Source organism: Carex rostrata, chromosome 19 (assembly GCF_964058835.1).
Source record: "Carex rostrata chromosome 19, lpCarRost1.2, whole genome shotgun sequence".
Taxonomy (NCBI): domain Eukaryota; kingdom Viridiplantae; phylum Streptophyta; class Magnoliopsida; order Poales; family Cyperaceae; genus Carex; species Carex rostrata.
Genome location: NC_135936.1, coordinates 4,818,773 through 4,840,496, shown reverse-complemented (window position 1 = coordinate 4,840,496; position 21,724 = coordinate 4,818,773). Strand labels below are relative to the sequence as shown.

Here is a 21,724-nt window from a genome sequence, read left to right as displayed (position 1 = left end):
TTCGTGAATACTTCGCTAATTTTATGATTTTTTTTTTGAATTATACAAATTATTCCCGAACTTTTCCCGAATTTTTCCTAGGACTATTTTTTTATTTCCTTGTGGGACTAGGATCTCTTATCTAGATAATTCTGAATCATTTTCGAATTATACCCGAATTATTTCTGAATCACAATTTTTTTTATCTCGCCAAACCGAACCCAAATTATTCAATTGTCACTATCTACCTAACATCATTTTTGGTATGGAACCATTTGACCCGTTTCAAAGCCCAATGAAGCAATACTGAAATTGAATTTCTCACACCGAAGTTTAATTTCAGTTTGCATTTTATTTTTTTAATCAAAAGTTTCATTACCAAATATAATTTCGGTTAGATTGAATATATTTTTTTAATCAAAAGTTTACAATTGAAGTGGAGACCATTCAATTCAATAATTTAAATAATATGCAGTGAGAGCCATTCAATTTTGTTTAATATGTAATCCAATATTTAATAATTTTATATAATGAGTGGAACCATTCAATTGAACTAAAACCGAATTTGAAGTTCGGAACTAATATCAAATGAGCGAGGACTATCCAATTAAATTCAATTCAATGAAGTGGATCCGTATAACTGACTGAATCTGACCGAAACGAACGGTTCAGATTTATCTCACCCGGTGATTATTCACGATGATATAGGAGCAGTATTATTTGTGATTTGAGATTCTTGTCAATTTAAAAATCTGAACTGAAAGCAAATCTGGACCGTCCGTTTCGTTCATGTTCAGTCGGGTACCTGGGAGGACGTGAATTCGTTTGAAGTAAGGCGATGGTTTTTTTTTGGACCAATCGTAAATGCACGGAATCATTGAGATTCGTGTGTCGTGAAGGTTAAAACGGACGGTGAGGGAAAGGGCTTTGACAAGCAAGGATGAAATATAGGAGACAGTCAGGAGGTCGAATCCGTATCCTCTGCAGTATTGTAGAGGATCACCCTCACTTTACGGGTTGAGATTAAATCTCAACGGGTTTGAATTTCGGGTCGCAATAGGAGGCAGTATTTTTGAGCTTTGAGATATGTGTCAAGTTAAAAGAACGGTCCGGATCCACCAATTAGGGAATCATTGTAAAAGATTCCCTTGTGCGGTACCCTACTGGATCCGAATTCAGGTCGAATCTGTATCCTCTGTAGTATTGTAGAGGATCACCCTCACTTTACGGTTTGAGATTAAATCTCAACCGGTTTGAGATTAAATCTCAACCGGTTTGAGATTCGGGTCGCAATAGGGGGCAGTATTTTTGAGCTTTGAGATTTGTGCCAAGTTAAAAGAACGGTCCGGATCCACCAATTAGGGAATCATTGTAAAAGATTCCCTTGTGCTGTACCCTACTGGATCCGAATTCCAGGAGGTCTTGATAGCATCTTAACGGAAGGTGGATAAGAGGGAAGGGAGGATTGCAGTGGAACAGACAACGGTTAAGAGACGGAACGGCGATGTGCATCGTGGTCTAATTCGATAACGGGAGAGGTTTCTCAGAGGTAGCGGGAGCGGCAGGGGTGCGAGCGGCGAGGCGTGTCGGAGAAATGAAAGGATCGGTGCATTCCTGCTTGAGTGCTTGTGCGCTAGTGTTTCACCAGTTCGTTTCTCCGATTCGACCAGAGAAGAAAATGGAGCGGGCCCTCTCCTAGGAACATTTCAATTCAATGGGAAAAATATGATTTAAATAGAAATTTATTGATGGAGCGAGCCATCATCTTCTTCTAAATATTGACTAGATAAAACTTGAAGAATATCATGAATTTCTCTCAATTTATTTTAGTAAGTGTTTGATTGTTGTACAACACAAACAATAGAGATAATTTCTTTTACAGGATTGAAATCCTCACAGAAGGGGCTAGACTTTTAGTCTGTAATTTTAGTTTGAAATACAATTCTGGTGGTATAATTTGATCCATTGACGATAATTTCTGCACTTGAAGTTTCTGTATTTGTTTATATGAACAAATAAATCGAAAATAAAGCAATAGAACTACTAAATTAAAATCCAAGCAGATATATCAGTGCGTCTGTGCATAGATTCATATGATGCAATTTGGTAAGAACGTTCAAAATCCAGGCTCTTGATCAAACAACCAAGTCTACTATGTCTTAATTAAAGGAATTGTTTAACAACCAACCAACAAAAAAGGACAACTTAGCAAACCCACATAATAACTGCACATAAGATGACAGGGCCGCAGATAACTCTCTCTGCATAAACCCGACTGCTTAAATATTTCCATTTCCAGGACAGAATACTAAGAAACCAAATCATATCTTACTTCTAACCAGTGTTTTGCATGCCAGCAGCAATACCCTTCATGGTCAAGATCAAGGTATCCTCAAGACCAGGGGCATACTCACTGGTAGGGTTGAGTTTGACCAGCTCAGCAGGCTTGGCCGAAGCAGGATCAGAATCAGATGACTCCTGGGACAAAACAGACTTCTTCATGCTAGCAGACACGGTCGCCATTTTATGGAATTTCGGGTCACGGATCCTCTTCAGAGTGTAAGCTTGGCAAACATTCAGTGCTGTTGTGTAGGAGTCACGCAGTTTAAGCCTCTGCCTTAGGGTCGGGTCGCCCTCTAGTATTTCCTTGTGTCCTGCAATCTACTCAATTTGCACGAGAGGTTTATATTAGACTATAAGTAGGATGTGCTTCATGTAGGTGCTACATTTATATTTCCATGTGTTGATTGTTGGATTGCTTAAGGCATCAAGTTCCGTGTAAATGTCAGATTATAAATTATATATTTTTTTTTATTTGGGAATATGCAATGTGCATCCTCTCCTCCTTGTGTTATATGTTGCCATACAAAGCGCTTTTTCAAAAGATATAATAGTCCCATTTATTGTTTCTTTGTTTTGATTAAGAAAAACCCTACCTTTTAAGGAAGATTAAAATATAGAGGAAATTTATTAACCAGCTCAATTCACCTGGAGCAGAAGTTTCTTGGTCTCGTCATAGTTAGCCCTCAGCCGCTCACCAAATGGTCTCAAATCCTCAGAAACTAGCAGCCTATCATAGAGTGCCGCAATCCCGGGATCACCTTTTGCGAAAACCATCTCAATCAAATCCAAAGTGACTCTGAAGAATGGCCACTCATTATACATGTCCTTGAGCATTTGCTCATTTCGAGGGTCCTTGTTAAGCAAATACTTGAACGCTCCACCAAAGCCAAGCCATACAGGAAGATGAAATCGTGTCTGGGTCCATGCAAATATCCATGGGATGGCACGGAGTGTCTCGATCCCACCACTCGGCTTTCTCTTGGAAGGTCGGCTTCCAATGTTCATTCTGCCGTACTCAGTCTCTGGAGTTGCCTAGAAAAATTAAATACAGGGAAACATTATGATCTTGGTAGTTGAATGGTTAATTACCAGTATTGCAATTTATTATAACAGTCAAATGCACCAGTTGGGTTCATCTTGATCTGTTTGTATTCATATTGTTGTATCTGGCCAGGATTGTACAATTTTTTTCTTAGTCTGTCTCATTAACTTCTTATTACAGTTTTATGACAGAAATATTGCTCAAGGGATGTATTACTAGTATCAAGTGAGACTTGTTCCAGGCACCTGAGCCATACCAGATAACTCCAAGCCAACCAACCCAATAAACAAATTGTGTTGAAGAGAAAGAAAACACTCACCAGTCGGAAATACTCAACAAATCTTGGCTCCTGAAAGACAATCGACCTATACTCCTTGGTTGCCACAACCGCCATGTCATCCATTAATGCACGCCACTCAGGTTTTGGTGAAACTGGTGGGTGCATGCCATGCTCCAGTGTGGCAGCAGTGAAACGCTGCAGCGTTCTAAAGCAGAGGTGCTCCTCTCCAAACGAGTGCTCGATTACCTCCCCTTGTACGGTGACACGAAGCGAACCATGGATGGTGTCGGGAGGTTGGGAGAGAATGGCCAAGTGAGTGGGCCCACCTCCTCTGCCGACTGTACCACCACGGCCATGGAACATGGTTAGTTTCACCCCAAATTTTTGAGCTACCTTTACAAGATCCTCCTGAGATTTGTACATTTGCCATGCAGCTGAAAGACGACCCGCATCCTTGCCAGAGTCAGAGTACCTGAAATTTCCATTAGATTTATCTTAGATAAGGCTGTGTAGCTGCCAACTAAACGAAGTCCAGATATCTTCTGTTGGTCCAGTCATAAATGTGGTAAGGATATGCAATTTGCATTGATCAATTAAATTTCAAAATTAATTCATTGCTTTCTGATATTTTTCTGTAACATCGAATATGGATAATGTAATATTACCCAATCATGACCTCCTGCTTTCCATTGATTCGTCTCATATACGACTCTATTGAGAAAAGCCTTTCCATAGCTGCAGGAGCCCCCTGAAGATCTGCAAGCTTCTCGAATAGTGGCACAACTCTGAGCGGCTTCTCTATGTGGCACTCTTTCTGCAACAGCTCTACTGCTAGAACATCTGATGGTGCTGTTGCCATGGAAATAACATACGCCCCAAAGGAATCATGTGGCAACTCTGCAATTACATTTAAAGTTTCCAACACATCAATTATCTCATCAGTTTTAGGCAAGTCACAGCCGAAGAGGGGGCGGCGGCTGTGCATCTCAGAGACGAGCCACTCCTGGCGCTTCTCCTCAGGCCACTCACGGTAGGAACCAAGGCCAATGTGCCGTGTGATGGCGTCAAGCACATCAGTGTGGCGGTCAGATTCTTGGCGTATGTCGAGTTTTACAAGGGAGAGACCAAAGGTTGAAACTTGGCGGATGAAGTCAAGGAGGCTCCCGTCGGCAATTTGTTTGTCGCCGCACTTGCAGAGCGAGTGGTAGCACAGCTCTAGAGGTGCAAGGAACTACCATTCAAAGGACAAAAAGTACTGTTATTGTGTTTATCAAATGTATGGGTGTTATGAGAAATATGACAATGATATAAAGCTTATTTTGACTATGTTTGCAAATTGCAGATGAAAAGTTCCGAAGCATATAGAAATCTCTTTAAATGGTATTCATACAAATGTATTTGAGTACATCCATGCAAAGTAGTATATTCGTGACCATTAAAAGAAAGTGTTTGCAGGTCCAATTACATCTCAATTGCATATTAAAAGGATTTATTTTTTAAGTGTATATTTTAATGATAGTAGCACTGGTCTAATTCTTGTACTTGTGGAAGAATTTTAGCTAAATCTGTTTCTTCAAGTAACATGCGAGTACTAAAGAAGACCCAGAAGTATAAACCATATTACAAAAACACTAAATATTAAAAAAAATGATGAATGCTAACTATTAAGGAGTTTAAAAGAAAAAATCAACCTCTTCAACACTAGTAAAGATCTTGGAATCGTCTAGGTCAGAGCTGGATGCACCATACAAAAGAAGGCGCGCGTGCTCACCAGTGTAGTACAATTTATCCCTCACCTCACCAAGCACCACTCGGTATGGTTCATTTTTAGGAATCTTTTTCCAAAATTCTGCAATACAAGCACCACTTCAAAACTTTATATAGATGGAAAACTGCATTAAGGTTCCACAAGGAACTTGATGTAGCTATATACATACCAATGTAGTGCCTTGCCATTTCCTTCCCAGATTCATGTATTTTTTCTGCCTCAGTTTTGAGTTCGCTACTGCAGCGCCACATCGAAAGCTATAGAACAGAGCAGATGTATAGTTAAAGCAATAACACCATGGTCATAAAATACAGCCAGGTGGGGAACACAAAACCAACCTCAAACATAAGATCTTCAATCTGAGCGAAGTACAAATTTGCAGCCATCAGGCGAGCCAACAAGCACACATCCCTTGTAACTTCTGGTGTAACTCTTGGGTTACCTGATTACAAAAAAGCAAAGTACTGAAATTAACGTTTCGATGACTGAAGAAATACAATTACGTATAGATGATTGGAGAAAATACATTTCATTATGTAGAAAATGCTTGTAGTACATAATTACATATCTGTACTGCATATTTGGGAAGAAAGTTAACTTTTATTTTTATGGTTGGCGGCAATTGCCGCTAATGGGTATATTGATTAAATACTTTGAGAAATTACATCTAATCATTTCTAGAATCATAATGCAAATACCATGTTAAAAAGCAAGGAAAGGAGCTTTTGAGTTATTGTAGGGGGTAGAAGTGCATGCTAGTAAGTGATGTACCATCGTACCGATATGAACTAGCTCATTAGAGACACTTTTTACAACCCATCACCCCAAAGATGTCTTTCTTTTTCCAAAAAGAGAAAAGGCTGAAATTGGAAAAAATCACAACCAGCATTTGTCCTGACCTTAGTGGGAACAGTAAACTGATTCTTTTAAAGGAAAATAAGAGAGTCATTCGTCATCGTTCCTACTTTTCCATCTTTAAAATGCAAAGTCAAATCAGGCAAACCCATGACCAGATAAAATAAAAGCTCTTAAATTCAAAGTAATGAAGATCACCCAAAACCCACACTAAATGACCAAATTGCCTTTTTACCATTATAATATTATTATGACCAAATTGCCTTTTTACCACACTAAAATTAAGGATGGAAATTCAATCAAGTTCAAACAAAAGGCAAAAAAAGAAACTAGAAAATGAGTGCATCTTTAAGAAAAACAATGTACCGTCACGATCCCCGCCCATCCAAGAAGAGAATTGAATGAGAGGTGCATTGTGAGGTAGTCGTTCGTTGATCCCGATGTTCTTCAAGGCAGTGTCAACACGACGCAAAAACTTAGGCACACCCTTCCATAGAGTTTCATAAAAGTAGCTCATCCCCCCACGCATTTCATCTTGAGGTGTCGGCTGCGTTCTGCGGATTTCATCAGTCCTAAATGCTGCTAGAATCTGTACAAAAATGCACGGGAAAATGGAGAAAATGAGAATATTATGTAAATTTATTTTGAGCTGCTATATTGTTTGGTTATACTCATTAATTAGGCTAGATAGCTATCAAGGAATTGTTTAGTTGTTATACTGGTGCTCAACTAATTAAGTCTGTGATTCTATGTATACAGATCAATCGCACAAAGAGGTTCTGTTTCTCTACAAAATTTACGTGAGCCATTTGGACGGTGCCAAACAAGATTATCATTTGATATCTTGCTGTGGAAGCAAGATTCTTTTGGCTGAAAAGGTTCATGCAAACATCTTTCTTTTTGAAAACTTGGTAGTAGCTACCAAGGTTCGTGAGGGGGAATCGAACTCTCGACCTTTGGGTATAACAACTCGAGGACATTTTCCTAGCCAATTGTGCTACCTCCCCTTTCTCAAGGTTCATGCAAACATCAGGCATTAACTTTCCTTTTCTTTTCTAGGAAGGCATTGACTTACTATTTGTTTATGGGAAGATTCATCGGATCTGGTGTATGAGACTATACCGCAAGTTTAAGCTCCAGTAACAATATAAACATTTGGAGAACCTTAGTGGTCTTATCTTTTTTACCAATAGCCTTAGTGTTAGTGGTTATATTGTTTACCAATGACCTTTAAAAAGCCTTAATTTAATAGTCAAGAACATTAAGATCAACTTTGTGCTATTTCAATAATACATAGTGATAATCGTAATTTGTTGACTAGGACTCCAATGAGTTAGGCAAAAATGAAAGATTCAACATTCAAGGGACATAAACAGAAAAAATAACTCAACTTGCCTCTCTTTGAAGACATTCATCAAGCTCCTGCTTATCATCATCAGTAATGTCTTTTGCACAAAATTGCCTCAAGCAATTCCTTATCCTGAGGATTGATTGCAGAAAATATTTGAAATTTGTTATATTACAACTAATGCGGAACTAAAGTTTCATGAAATGAAAAGTTAAGGGACATTGGCCCCTATAAATACATGCCAAACAGTACAATAACTAGTAAACTTATCAATGAACATCTTTTCTCAGACAATTACCACCAAGTGGCAGAAATTAACACTGTAAAGCAGTACAACAGTTGGTTTCCAGCTGAGCATTTAGTTTTAGAAGAAAGGACATCAAACTTTCTGGGACTGTTAAGCATCACCCAACACTCCTAATGGTTTACAGTAACAAAATACAAGTGCAAACAAACAAAACGAATTTATGCTTCTGGTTTACCTGCCATGCTTCTGTAGAACAGATCGGCGAATAGACTGAGTGGGGTGAGCTGTGAAAACAAGATCAACAGTCTGGTTCTTCAATGCTTCAAAGACCTCCTCCTTTGACTTTCCTACCTCGAACACAAGCCTTTTCAGGGTTTCTTCTATGTCAGACTCGGTTGTTGCTGATGCCTCATCACAAAAGTCACCCCTCTTTATCAGCTTGTTTCTCCTGGAGTATAAAAATTGTAGCTTGTTTTATATTTATATATATGGTTAAACTTCCTCTTTTTGAGAAAATGCTAATAAATTTATGACCAAACATATTTAGAAATGGTCATTTTTTCACGGGGGGAAGTAATTTAATGCAACAGAGCTAGACAAGAGCAATTACTGCTTGAAATGGTTTTTAGGAGAACTTGGAACATAACGTCACATAGAATACAATTTTTATAGGCTTGTATGCATTTTGCATGTAGTCCTCCCACAATTTACAGTCTAAAAGGCATTCCCAACTTTATATCCTAAAAAACATGTAGAATAGAAATGTCTTAGGCCTGTATGCATTTTGCATGTAGTCCTCCCACAATTTCTAGAATAAAGGACATTCTGAACTTTTATATACTGCAGCAATCAATTTGTTTACCTTAGCTAAAACATATCAATAGTTTTCTTGAAGGTCAGATGGCAAGTTGCCTTCTGACATTGTATTAGATATAAAAAAGTTTTACAATCTAGTCCCTATACATTAGTGCAATTCCTACCGTTTAAGTACTGATAGACAAACCAGTAAATAGTAAATGCCCATATTTACATTACATTAAATAGTAAAACATATCAATAGTTATGCTGCAAGCCGAAAAGGGACATCTTAGGTTATCTCAAATATTGTCAAATTTGGAATATAACCATCATGTAGAGGTACATTTTTTTGTCGCATGCATGTAAATATTTTCTTCAAGGAAGACATATGGAACGCTAAATATTTTATAACACATGCAAATTTATAACGCATAAGGCATATTGAAATCTGATTATCAACACATGCAACGTTAAATTACATTGTGGTTAAATTGGAGAATCAAACATTCATGCACACTATCGCATAATTTCATTGCGCATGCATGCAAAATGAGGTTGCACTGTGATACATAATGTTTGAGAAGGACATAAACTTGAATTAAAACTCTCAGTACCTGCGGTATGCAATCTGAACCTCCTCGGCCAGGTTGGCAAGGTTGAGCATGTGAGAAAAGGAACTTGCAACCACGATTGCATCGCCGGGGGAAAGGCTCGTCAGGAGCTTCCCTAGCTCATTGAGCTTTTCTGTGTTATGCTCCTTCTCATACTCAGCTGAAAGCTCGTAGCTTTCTTGTACCTGATAATATTAAAATTTTAAGCAATTTTTATTCTACAATTTAAAAAAAAAAATCTCAATGGATCTGAAAATTTTAATTCTCCACTATTACTTCTCTTTTCTTTTTTTAACATCTATTGATTTAACCACGGGGTTACTATTTCCACCTCTTCTAATTTTATTTAATTTTATATTGTTTGTTTGTTATATTGTGCTTCTTTAAACAAAAACTAATTGTAAAATGCATATGGTAATTATGGTTTATCTGGTTTAATAATAAATAGTTGAATTATAAATTGACTTATGAAATTTATCATAGAGCTAAATTCTCTTTTCATAGAGCTGGTTTTATAAAATTGTAAACCGTCCCCTTTCTCTTGACAAACAAGATGGAGGTTCTACGAATTTCATCACTAAAATATACATAAACCTGAAATGCTTTTGAACTAACATAAACAAAACACCATAAAACAATAAAATTCAGCAAAAGCTCTCGCCTTTTCTTGATCAATCAGAGAACGATAAACAATACCAGTTCACGAAGCTTGTGACCATGTGAATCTTGCAAAATATCCAAGAATCGATCCACAAGCAGTGCATCGTACTCCACGAGCTTGTCATCGTCTGAAACCTTCCCTGGCACAAGGAGCCTCAACTGTGCATCGATCGACTGGTGCCTCTCCAGCGGAGGAATGTTTGGTATGCCTCCGCCAACACTTTTACTCGCATGAACAGCTCTAGACATTTCTTCCTCTATAAGAAATCAATAAACAATGCTTTAGGTTGGGAGAAGAGGTTGTATTTAAAGGAGCCAAGCACGGGATGCACGGCGCTTGGTGAACGGAATGCTCGAGGAAAGCGCTCAAAGAAGGGAAAAGTGAGTTGGAATCGGGGTGCGATTCAGAGAAGAAAGAGAAACGGTAGAAAGAATGAGAGAGAGAGAGAGACGAAAACCCTTTGGGTATTTGTTTGCTTCTGAGAAAAAGAGAAGAACAGGGGATGAAAGAGGTGGTATCAAATGTCCTCTGGCTTCGAAAGCGCGAGAGAGAGAGAGAAGGTGGTTCTGTCGTTTTATGGCAAAGAGAACGGGAGATGGCAAGCGTTTCCCGTTTCTCTTAGCAGAGATCTTACGAAATTGCCCTCCTAAATAAAGCGCGGGTAAAAATAGGGTTCGGCTCTCTCAAATTAGAGGATCCGAATATGCTGTCATCGAAAAGTAGCAGATTTATTTCAAATCTAACGGGTAATTTGTTTTGAAATGCGTGCACAGAAAAATCAATTGTTTAGATATTCATGCACAGAAAAAATTGAACAAATTAATTACTGTTTCTGAAATTCAGATCGCAGTAGATTTATTTCCCAAATGGTATTACTAGAGGCTCTATGTACAATTTGAACCGCCTACTTTTGATCAGACAGCTCGTACTAATCGACCGATTAGACGGACGTTTTTTACAACACTGGATAATTGTATGATAATCATTAATTTTACTTATCATTTTATAAGCTATGGGGACTAAAATAGAAAATTTTAGTACAATTAGAAGTTTAAATAGATATAATAGTGAGAATCAATATTTTATGTAGTGATAGGTTCGAAATCATAGTAAATGTTTTCATAAATATTAAATAGTTGTATGACCCATCTCTGATTTCTATAAAAAAAATATATATAATAGTAAAAAAAATTTCAAATTAAAGTAGAAAACAAAGTGCAAATCACCAAAATATAAAAAAAATATGACGTCAATTAACCTCATTATATCCATGTAAATCCGAATTAATCTCCCTTACCTTTCGCCCGAATTATATTTTTTAAGCAAATTATAAAAATATGTTTACAATTCAAAATATTTGTCAGTAATGTCCTATCCTAAATTTTTGTGTAACCAATTATTGTATTTCCTGACTCGACACAATTTTTATTGTGAAGGACAAAAATGTCTAATGGTAAAAAAATTATACGGGCATATAATTAATTTTGTCTTTTATTATCAGTCCCACAATCGAGGAATGCGTGGCCGTCTAAATGACAGCTGGTAGCAGTCCAAATGCGTGATTTGTTTTCTACATAAGGTGGCATCGCAACATTTGATTGTGCCTCTGGCCCTCTGATTTGCTGCAACAAGCAGCGGCAAAGGAAGACATATATTTGGTGAAGTCAATACATATGTTCTCCATATTTAATATGTATTTGTTGATCAAATTTTATATTTTTTTTTAAAAAAATTACTATTTTTTTAAATAGATAGAAAATGAGTTGATCTAAAAAATTCTGCACCATTCAGATATTTGATTTTCTACCTATTTAAAAAAATAGTAAATAATTTTTAAAAAATATAAAATTTGATCTCCAAACACATATTAATACAGATAACAAGATAAACAGTTCAGATCAACCATTTAGATTTTAAAAACTTAAATATTAAGCCGTAACACCGTAAATCTCTATACAACCTATAACACCTTACTCTTATCCCATCTTATAATAATGTCCATTTTTAAATCGTGTCATTTGACCCCAGAGTCCATGCAGCTTTGTCACTGCTTGTAGCAGTCGCAGCAGATTTGTGGAGGTCTTTTCGAAATTCCCAGCAATAAATAATCCAAAGGCCAAAGCGCAGTCCCGGGTCACTGATTGACCGACTACCAATTTGACTGTGTCAAACTACCAATTTTAAATCAATTTCACCGGCTACCAATTTTAAATCAAGAGGCAAAATTAGGGGGTCATAGCCAGGCAGGTGGAGATATTTTTATATCATATCATTTTAAAATAATTTTATCTATATTCTAACTTTATCCACTATATATATTAAATATATCATGTATCTAATATCACAAAATATAAGAAATAATTTTTTTATTCTATTTTAAAAAAAATAATTAATTTGTTTGTCATTAATTATTAATTAAATGAAATGATACATAGTATCAAAATAAAATTTGTCATAAATTACTAATTAAAAAAATATGATATATAATATAAATCAATCTAATAATAATAATAAAATTATATAGTTATATACAAAATAGAAAATAATTAGTATATATAATTTATATTTATTAATTATTCTATAGGATAACGGGTAGAAAATATTTCTTACATTTGTCCTTATCCTTAATAAGCTAACGAATAATTTCTTATTCATATCCGATAAACTAACGAAAAAATCTTACTCATATCCACCCACCTTAAAAGGGTATCATTGCTGGCTAAAACCAGCTAAAGTTATGAACACAACAGAAAACGGAGCAGCAGAGGTTGAATGAAACAGGAAAACCATTTTATGAAAGAGCAGATTAGTATTGCTGTATATTCTTGAGTTTTCTCCAGTTGTTTGGAGTCAAGTCAAATAAACTTTCCTTGTGGTTATTAATGGAAATCGGTTGGTTTAATCCCATTTTCATAAAAAAGATAATAGTCCAGGGGAAAACCATGCAAGAAAAAACATTCTGAAAGGGCAGATTATACAAATAGCAATCCCAGAGTAGTTTGGAAAAGATATCCAAACTGGCAACACAACAGAACTGCAATTCACTCTCCAGAACTCCACTTTGCTCGGCTAAAATTTTCTACATTGATGAGACTATTTGATTCAAGTCAATTATCATTACATACTTGCTAGCAGTTCGAATATAATGATACCAATTTTGGAATTAAAAAAATCAAGTTAAGAAAGTACAAAAAATACCCCTTTCACGTTTTCTAGGAAGTGGCTCAAGTGCCCAATGGTAGCAGTAGCAGCAAAAATATACCAGGACACCTAATTCTTTCCCTGAGGAGGCTCCATAGACACTTTCCAAGTTTGCTTAACAGAAACACAACCTCACAATCAATTGAAATTGCGTGATCCTTACATCAATTTATTATATCAATTAATTTATTAATTGCACAATAGAAAAAAAAAATACAGAATTACAAGAGAAGATCTGATTTTGGTATCAGGAGAGGCCAGCACGGGGGTCAGAGCCATGCTGCCATACATATACAAGTGCATCCCAGCCAGTGCTGGCAAAGAGGCCCTCGACCAAAACGCTCTCGTCAACACCGACAGCGAACTCAGTGTGGTGCGGGTACCGTCCAAGTTCTGCATCCTCCTTCCTGAAGTCCCACAGCCGCACTGTCATGTCATATGAGCATGTCAAAAGGACGCTTTCCTTGTGTGGTGAGAAACGAACCCTCCTAACTGCATACCTGTTGTTAAAAAACAACAAATGATTAATGTTATATATCAAATTTGGAACCATATTTGTCACATTACTAAAAGAATTTAGTATGGTGGGACTCCGCATTTGCATGTTATATAAATGTATGTACGTCAAAAGAAGCAAGAGATATGGTATTTACAATCTATCTGAACCATATATATAATTTTGTTTTGTTATCATATATAAAGGGCCTGCTTTTAACCACCAGTAAAATCTGCTAAAAAATTGCCAGTTTCATTTCAAATTTTCATTAGTTCTTTAATCTGCATAATCAATTGATCAGGAACTGCTCTTATTAGCCAATTTTAAAAGAAAAAACTCTAATATTGTACTCCCCCCTATGGTCCAGCATTAACCAGCAATTTAGCTCTATTCATAGAGATCCTTAAACAACAATGATTATTCCATAAAAGAAAATTGCTAACAACAGCTAAATCACAACATAATTAAAAGATCACCCTACTGATATTCAAGCATCAAAAAATAATAGTTAATTAAAGTTATCATACCCGTGCCCTGCTAGCTCAGCCATAGGAGCTCGGGGTGCACGCACATCCCAAACCCTCACTGTCTTATCCACTGAACCAGTGGCAAGAATAGAAGCATCATACTTATTCCAATCACATGACAGTATCTCATGATCATGAGCAGGTAATGTCAGGCTGGACCCTGGGTCTCGCACATCCCACACTTTGACTGTGCGGTCGCCGGAGCACGAGGCAAATACATCAGCATGTCTGGGACACCAAATTGCAGCATATACACAGTATGAGTGTTCTACAAAAGTGCGTACAGAGGTGGGCCGATCTAAGGTCCATAGTTTGACTGTGTCATCCCATGAGGCAGAGAGGAAGGAGTCACGTCTCACAGGGTTCCAGTCCACTGAGTGAGCCTTTGTAAAAGATAAAAAAAAATGATCAGCCATTGTTGGGAAAACAGAATATATCAATGTAAATAGGAAAATTAACAACAATAATAATAAGATAATCATATTTCAGGGTAGTGAAATATTGGAAGTTTGAGAAGTAATTTAAACATAATCTGAACTGCACCAGAACAATTCAATGGAGCTAATCATCAAGGCTTAATTCCTACCAGGTACCAGCTGATTTGCAAAATCAAGGGTAACACTAACATTTATATTCTTCACATACGAATTCACTGCTAATTAGAGAGTTCCATGGCTACACTTTTTACTTTCCATGAATTAGCATTTATAATATCTCCAACGAAGTCGATCAAATTAGGCAGGCACCATGCCTATCTCACAGCTCAGTAGTACGCAATTAATAAGACCAGGAGGAACTAAGCACGCGTACCTCGCGGGAGTGCTCGTTGAATGAACGGACGGGATTGGAGGTGGCGGGGAGGGAATAGTCGAAGAGCTTGATGGATCCATCGGCGACAGCGGCGACGGCGAGGGTATCGTGGGACTCGGACCAGCAGCAATCGTAAATGGCGTCGGCGGTTTCGAAGGATGCGAGCTCGGTGATGACGGGGGAGGAGGGGAGAAGCTCAAGCACGTGCAGACGGCCGTTGCCGAGGATGCCGAAATTCTGCGCCGTCGCCGCCAGTATCCGCCCCTCGAAGAACGGGCTGAACCGCACCGAGTAGCCGGGGAACGGCGTCTTGAACACCGGCATCGGTTGATTGATTGATTAGAATTTAGAGAAGAGGGGAATGCTCGGAGTGGTTTGCAAGCACTGGGAATTGAGAAAGGAAGAGGATAATTGAGGACTGAGAACGAACAAGGTGCGTTTGGACTTTGATATGGAGCAAGTACTAATTCAATAATAATACTATTTTTTCTTAACTATTAGATATTTAGATGAAACAAAAATAGCACTAATTTACTATTTTTTATTTGTCTTATATAAATTAGTTCACTATTTTACTAACTTAATTAAAATTTAAATTAATTACTATTTTTAAACTTGAGAACTCTATTTTTTGTTTCATCCAAACATAAATGGGATGAATGCCTCAACCTTTTTTTTTTAATAATAAAAAAATTAATTTATATCTCAAAATAAAATGGATAGCTATGATATATATTATTTTTTCTATATTTTTGTAAAAAATATTTATTTTATTTTTAATATGAATCAATAAATCAATAAATTAAAAAAAAAACAAAGTTCAAAATTTATTCATATGTCAATATATATTTATAAACTTTCGACACTGATCAAAACAAAATCGAAATATTGATCTTCTATATGTACATAAAATAGATATAGATCAAATCTAATAGATCTTTTTTTTGAGAAAAAATTAACCGTTTTATTTAGACATTTGAGTTTTAAATTATTATTGCTTGAACATGAAGACATAATAAAAACATAACCATTTGAACCGTCCTCTATCTAAATTTATTTTTTTTGTTTTCGGGTGTTGCTTGATTTATTATCCCTTAATGGGGACATATTATATACATATAATTATGTAGATATATTCTTGTTTCAAATTCGTTTTTCATATAATTATTCTGTGCATATATTGATAGAATTACTTTAGATGGCATGTAAATTTATTCTTGTTTTAATTTATATTTTTATATAATTATTACGTGCATATATGGATAGATTTACCAGTGTCGTAAACAACGGTTGTTTAGCTTGACTAATTGGCTGATTAATCATTGACGATGACCAAACCGTTATGAATCATCTGTTTTTTGTTAATATAGTCAATTAGTTGGTCATTTTTATTATTATTTTTCTACATTTATCTGTTATATTATACTTTGTCTTGTCTTATCTGAGTTTTTCTATATGACAAGTTCATAAAAATTTTATTAATTAACAATGAAATTAAGTTAAAATAAGTTTATTTGATAAGTTTGATGAGTTAAAATAATTATTTTTAATAATTATCAATATCTGCACATAACTTTAATGAAAACGCAAAATTATAATTAATCGGCCGTATACCAATTAATCGCTTTAATGGTACTTTGTCTGATCGACAAGTGTATACCGTTATTTACAACAATGAGATTTAATTTAGATGTCATGATGCTATTTGATATCCTTCTAAGTCTAGGAGAAAATAGCAATCGGGAAACCCTAGTCGCCTTCTCCAACAGCCCCCTTCCAAGAGCTTGCTAGCAGCACTAGACGCTCTTTTTAGCAACACCACTGCCTGCAACTCCGCTCCTCTGGCCTCCACCAGTAGCATCCTCCCTCTTCCACCCTCTTCCGGAGGTGCGGGGTGATCCTGAGGGGAGGAGGAGACAGTCGGCACCGCTCCACTCTTTTTGTCGGCAGGTCACCCCCTCCCCCCTTCTCTACTCTCGTCCATCTGTTTTTTTCTCCGACAAACTCTAAGCCACCAGTAACCCCCTCTCGACACGCTGGCCACTCCCACCTCTACACCTCATCGTTGAAAGAAGAGAGAGTTGATGACAATAGCCCTAGCCATCAACTCTCTCGTCTCGATGCACCTTTCTATCCTCTACTTCTGTCGGGAGAACCGGAAAAAGTTGACAATGATAGCCTTAGTCGTCAGCCTTTTGATAAGCTGAAATTGTATCTATTGAAACCTAGGGTTTGTTATGTAAATTAAGCCAAGTTTTGATTAAATTAGGTTTGATTAGGTTAGAAATGTCCAAAAGTTCAAGTTACTGCCCTAGTTATGTTTATTTTGCAGGTAATCAAGTGTTTGGAGCTTAAAGGAGCAATACGGGTGATTTGTAGCAAGTTAGCACGAAGTTTGGAGCAGCTTTCACTTTCATTGCGGCCCGCAACCAAACAAGTCAGAGCCACTTCATTTTCTGCACTTTCATTGCGGTCCGCAACCAAATCCATTGCGGTTCGAAATGACTTTTACAGATTTTCTGCACTTTCATTGCGGCCCGCAACCAAATCCATTGCGGCCCGAAATGGGTTACAGTTTTCTGCGCGACAAATTCTTAACTGCCTCCACTCATTGCGGCCCGTAATAGATGTTATTGCGGCCCGCAATAAGGCGGTTCAGAGCCCGAATTTGCTATTTTTAGGGAGTTATTTTTAGGTTTTGCTAGGGGTATAAAAAGGGGACTTGTAGAACAGATTAAGGACGTTTTTTAGGCAGAATTTCTAGGGTTTCAACAAGGAAAAGCTAGAAGAGAGAAGAAGGAAGAAGAGATCATTGATCAATCGGTTTTATTATTTTCTTTCCTTTGGAACTCTTTTATTCTTTTGATTTGATTTGTATCTTAGCCATGGCTGGCTAAGGGCTTTTCTAGGGTTGATTAGGGTTGTACTTGAAACTTTTGTTATGATTTAGTTGGTTTTATTTTATATATTCTTGTTCTTTGTTATGATTTATTCTTTATTTTAATTGATTGTGAGGACTTAATCGAAATCACATGAAACCCTAGGATTTGGTATTTGCAATTGAGAAATTGAATATTAGGTCCAGACCATAAGGAATAGAGTATTTGATAGGTTAAGTACCGAGAGGTGACGCTTGTCTTATACGGGCTTCACCTAATAGTTTAGAAAATTGTGCCAAGTACCGAGAGGTGAAAGATAGTTTTCTAGATTTATTGAGACAGTAAGAACTTAATGACTTTAGATTAGGGTAGCCAAGTACCGAGAGGTGACGTTTATTCTAATTTAAAGATGATATTAATATAGAGATATCACTTTCTACCTACAACACCCAACTGTGCCTTCATAACTAAAAGAACAAATTTAATAAACCAATTAGTCATAACACTAGTGGATAGGAACCCTAAGAAACCCTAATTTCTCATACTTGATAAAAATCAGATTTTACTTTAAATACTTTAGTTTAATTCATTTTAATCGAAACCAAACCACTTGAACAAACACAAAACCTTTTTACTTTCTTTTACTAAATTAAATTGTTAGGTTAGAGTTAATATTCCAACTTGTCCCTGTGGAGACGATCCCTAAGTACTACTTGACAAGGTTGTACACTTGCAACCGAATTGAGTATCAACTAGGATTTATTACTTGTATTGTAATAATCTACATCACCTTTCTATCTCTTGACACCTCCACCCTTCCACCCACAATCCTAATTATAAAAAAAAATGATGTCTTATTTTCCTATGATCGCTAGCCAGCCGATGTTGAAGGTCGTTGGTGTCTACTATCGAAGGATATGATTTGTTTATTTTGTTGTTTTTAGTAGTTTGTGATGTTCGATGTCGATGTTGTTTAGATGTTGATGTAGTTTGATGTTGATGATGTTCTGGATGTAATATGATAGATATAATTTACGTTTAATTAATGAAAATTATACTTGACAGCCATTGTCAAGATTTAAAAAAAAAGAGATTTAATTTAGATGTCATGCATATTGAATCTTGTTTCAATTTCCTTACAACAATGAGCTTTACTTTAGATGTCATGCAGATTTAACTTGTTTGAATTTTCTTTTTTGGAATTTTTTTTACTATTTTTTTTAGATAGGTACAAAATCATTGAATTTTATGATCCAAAATCTTTTGATTTTGTACTTGTTGTTGCACCAAAAGGATAATGCACAAAGTTCCAGTATAGCAAGCTATATTTTTTAACTTTGATTACGCTTTCGACTCAGATTGCAAGTATACAATCATATCGAGTAGTATTATCAGGGATCTATCCTAGAGACGGTTCGAGTTTAACTGGACTCTACTTAATTTAATTAAAATATAGAAGTTCTGTGAAGGTTGGTTTTTGGTGTTTAAATTCCTAAAACAATGCAATAATAATAATTAAAAATAGAAAGAAGTTTTAATTTGGTTTTTAAATGATTAAAAGGGTGTTCCTAGGGTTTCTGACTTCGTCTCAGCTTTGCCTCTCGGTGCCCGGTCTGTGCACACTCATGCACGGGCCGTGTCCAATGTACATGGGCCGTGTACTCTCATACAGGGTCTGTGTGGCCCTCGAGTTGATACAACAGCTATTTGTTTTTGTGTTGTTCCTTTGTGTAGGGTTCTATTGACCGTACCTAATATTCCTAAATCTCAACTCTCGTTTGTTGGCTTAATTAACTCAGTACTAGGATTACAATTTCTGCCCTCTTAGGGTTCTAAACCTCAACTCTCGTTTGTTGGTTTGAATGACCTAAGTTACTTGTTTGGTTTACTAAAGGTATCCTCCATTTCTCGACGCAAGGAAAAGTTCACCTCTCGATTACTAATTGATTTCATCTCTTGGTTCACAAACCTACCTCATATACTTAGTCTGGTTGAGAGAATATCAAGGCCTAAATTACCATCAAGATGTGACCATGCATCTAGCAGTAAACCAATCAAATTTAAACAATTTCAACTAAGCAATTATAATACTACACAAGCAAGCAAACACAAATTTCAACACAGATTCAAATAACTAGCATGTAAAATAAAATATTCGACTACATTATATCCCTAGAAACTAAAAAGTTTAGCCTAACATTGTTCTAAAGCAAACAAAACAAATGATAAAATATTAAGTCGTGACAAAATTCAAAGAACAAAGAAGATTCATCGCAAAACTTGCATTTTCCTCCTCTCTGCTTCGTCTCCAAGCTTAGCCGTCTTCTCCAAACCCTAGGTTTTGTTCCTTAGCTCCAGAATGATCTTCCTGTTGCTAGAAATCTCGCTTATATGCCTTTCATTCGCGACCTTCCTCTGTTGGCCTCTATTTCCTTCTTTTGATTCTGTTTTCCGGAAATGCCATACACAGTCCGTGTGGAATGGTGCACGGACCGTGTGCTTGTGTCCTGGTCATGTGGATGGTGTGCGATCGTGTCTGTGGTCGGGTAGAGGTATGTACGGTCCGCATGAGATGGTACACGGTCCGTGTGTAAACCTTCAAATTCCAAATTCTTCCTCAATTTCGCCTGTTTCCTGCAAAATAAGAACAAAAATGCAACAATACCACATCATATAGATATTCAATGAAATAAACACGATTTCACTGTTTTAGGTACAGGTTTGGTGCAAAGTTTAGTCGGAATATAGATAAAATAGCGAGATATCACTTGTCTAAAAAATAGTAAAAAATTTCTAAAAAAAATATAAAATGTAGTCTTCAGGTATATTTTAATGTGAAGATCATATTGAGTGGTTTAGATTAAGTATTTGTACTTTGAAAACATAAATAAAGATACTAGATATAAGTGAATTATGAAAATAATGATGTATTTTAACTCTATTATGAATGTTATTTTTTTGGAAATATTGCAATCATTTTAATGAACATAATGACAAAATAAGAAGGCTCTGAATACCATACTTTATGCCGTCTCTATTGTACAAAATTTAGAACTGCAACTAAGATAATTTGAGATTGTCGTTCTTAGATACGATAATAAATAACACAATTTATTAATTAATTTAAGTAAATTTTGATAAGGGAAAAAGAATTGCAGGGAAGCAAATAAAAAATATATATATAATTTTTCCATCTCGGATTCAAAACGGAGAGTAACTTGTATCAGAGAAGAAATGAAGATAAAGAAAAAGGAGGCGTGATCTAATTAAATAGCAGTAAAGCATTTTCAGTTTTTTTTTTTATTTAATTTCGTTTCAAACGGTAAATAAATGCATCGAAAGATGTGATCAACAACAGCACAGTAAGAGATTATTAAAGAATAGTAATTAGTCATTAGACAAATAATCCACTATTAAGGAAATATATTTTTAGTTTTCATTCCAATGTCACAAACAAAGATTTTAAATTAATTTTTTTTAAGTTTTCAAATTAAAAGTTTCAACATTTTTCTAACTTACAATTGACGTTTCATTTATATTCCAAATTTTAAAAGTGAAACGTCGAAATAAACTGCTATTATGCTAGTGTTATTATGATTTTATTCAGATGACTTAGTATCTTAGTCAAAAGAAGACCCTGACTTCCGTACATAGCTCTGAAAATCAAGATCTAGAATTTCAATTATATTATTTACAAGAAATTCCCATCACCACATTCTCTTACCTCTTCTAAATGTTTTTACAACAAGCACATATTTTCTTTACGGCCATCCTCTCCCTTGAAAACCTAGTCATCACTTTGTCAAATTTTTTTTTAATCCAATCAAATCCCGATGAACGTGCCTAGTCTAGTGAACAAAGACCTAAATAAATAACAGG

At 36.0% G+C, this 21,724-nt stretch overlaps 2 protein-coding genes across 2 annotated transcripts; both read right to left on the bottom strand.

Moving 5' to 3' along the window:
• Positions 1–2,110: 2,110 nt before the first annotated feature.
• LOC144571681 (phosphoenolpyruvate carboxylase 1-like) lies at positions 2,111–10,329 on the bottom strand. The gene is made up of 12 exons (XM_078321029.1): positions 9,968–10,329; positions 9,275–9,456; positions 8,098–8,310; positions 7,663–7,747; positions 6,634–6,856; positions 5,751–5,854; positions 5,582–5,669; positions 5,336–5,493; positions 4,310–4,875; positions 3,684–4,116; positions 2,968–3,354; positions 2,111–2,640 (listed from the first exon to the last, which is right to left on the bottom strand). The coding sequence occupies exons 1-12, from the start codon at positions 10,178–10,180 to the stop codon at positions 2,314–2,316; spliced, it is 2,979 nt and encodes a 992-aa protein (XP_078177155.1). The 5' UTR covers positions 10,181–10,329; the 3' UTR covers positions 2,111–2,313.
• Positions 10,330–13,243: 2,914 nt separating this feature from the next.
• Positions 13,244–15,366, bottom strand: PEX7 (peroxin 7). The gene is made up of 3 exons (XM_078321081.1): positions 14,967–15,366; positions 14,157–14,539; positions 13,244–13,633 (listed from the first exon to the last, which is right to left on the bottom strand). Exons 1-3 carry the CDS (start codon positions 15,288–15,290, stop codon positions 13,381–13,383), a joined length of 960 nt encoding a protein of 319 aa, XP_078177207.1. The 5' UTR covers positions 15,291–15,366; the 3' UTR covers positions 13,244–13,380.
• Positions 15,367–21,724: the final 6,358 nt, after the last annotated feature.

Excerpts from the sequence above, each read along its gene's own strand:
- LOC144571681 (XM_078321029.1), bottom strand. The coding sequence starts at position 10,180 with ATGTCTAGAGCTGTTCATGCGAGTAAAAGTGTTGGCGGAGGCATACCA. Across the intron at positions 5,670-5,750 it reads TTGAAGATCTTATGTTTGAG|CTTTCGATGTGGCGCTGCAG; the intron begins GTTGGTTTTGTG and ends TCTGTTCTATAG. Across the intron at positions 5,494-5,581 it reads AATGGCAAGGCACTACATTG|AATTTTGGAAAAAGATTCCT; the intron begins GTATGTATATAG and ends CTTGTATTGCAG.
- PEX7 (XM_078321081.1), bottom strand. The coding sequence starts at position 15,290 with ATGCCGGTGTTCAAGACGCCGTTCCCCGGCTACTCGGTGCGGTTCAGC. Across the intron at positions 14,540-14,966 it reads TCAACGAGCACTCCCGCGAG|GCTCACTCAGTGGACTGGAA; the intron begins GTACGCGTGCTT and ends TCTTTTACAAAG. Across the intron at positions 13,634-14,156 it reads GCTGAGCTAGCAGGGCACGG|GTATGCAGTTAGGAGGGTTC; the intron begins GTATGATAACTT and ends TTTTAACAACAG.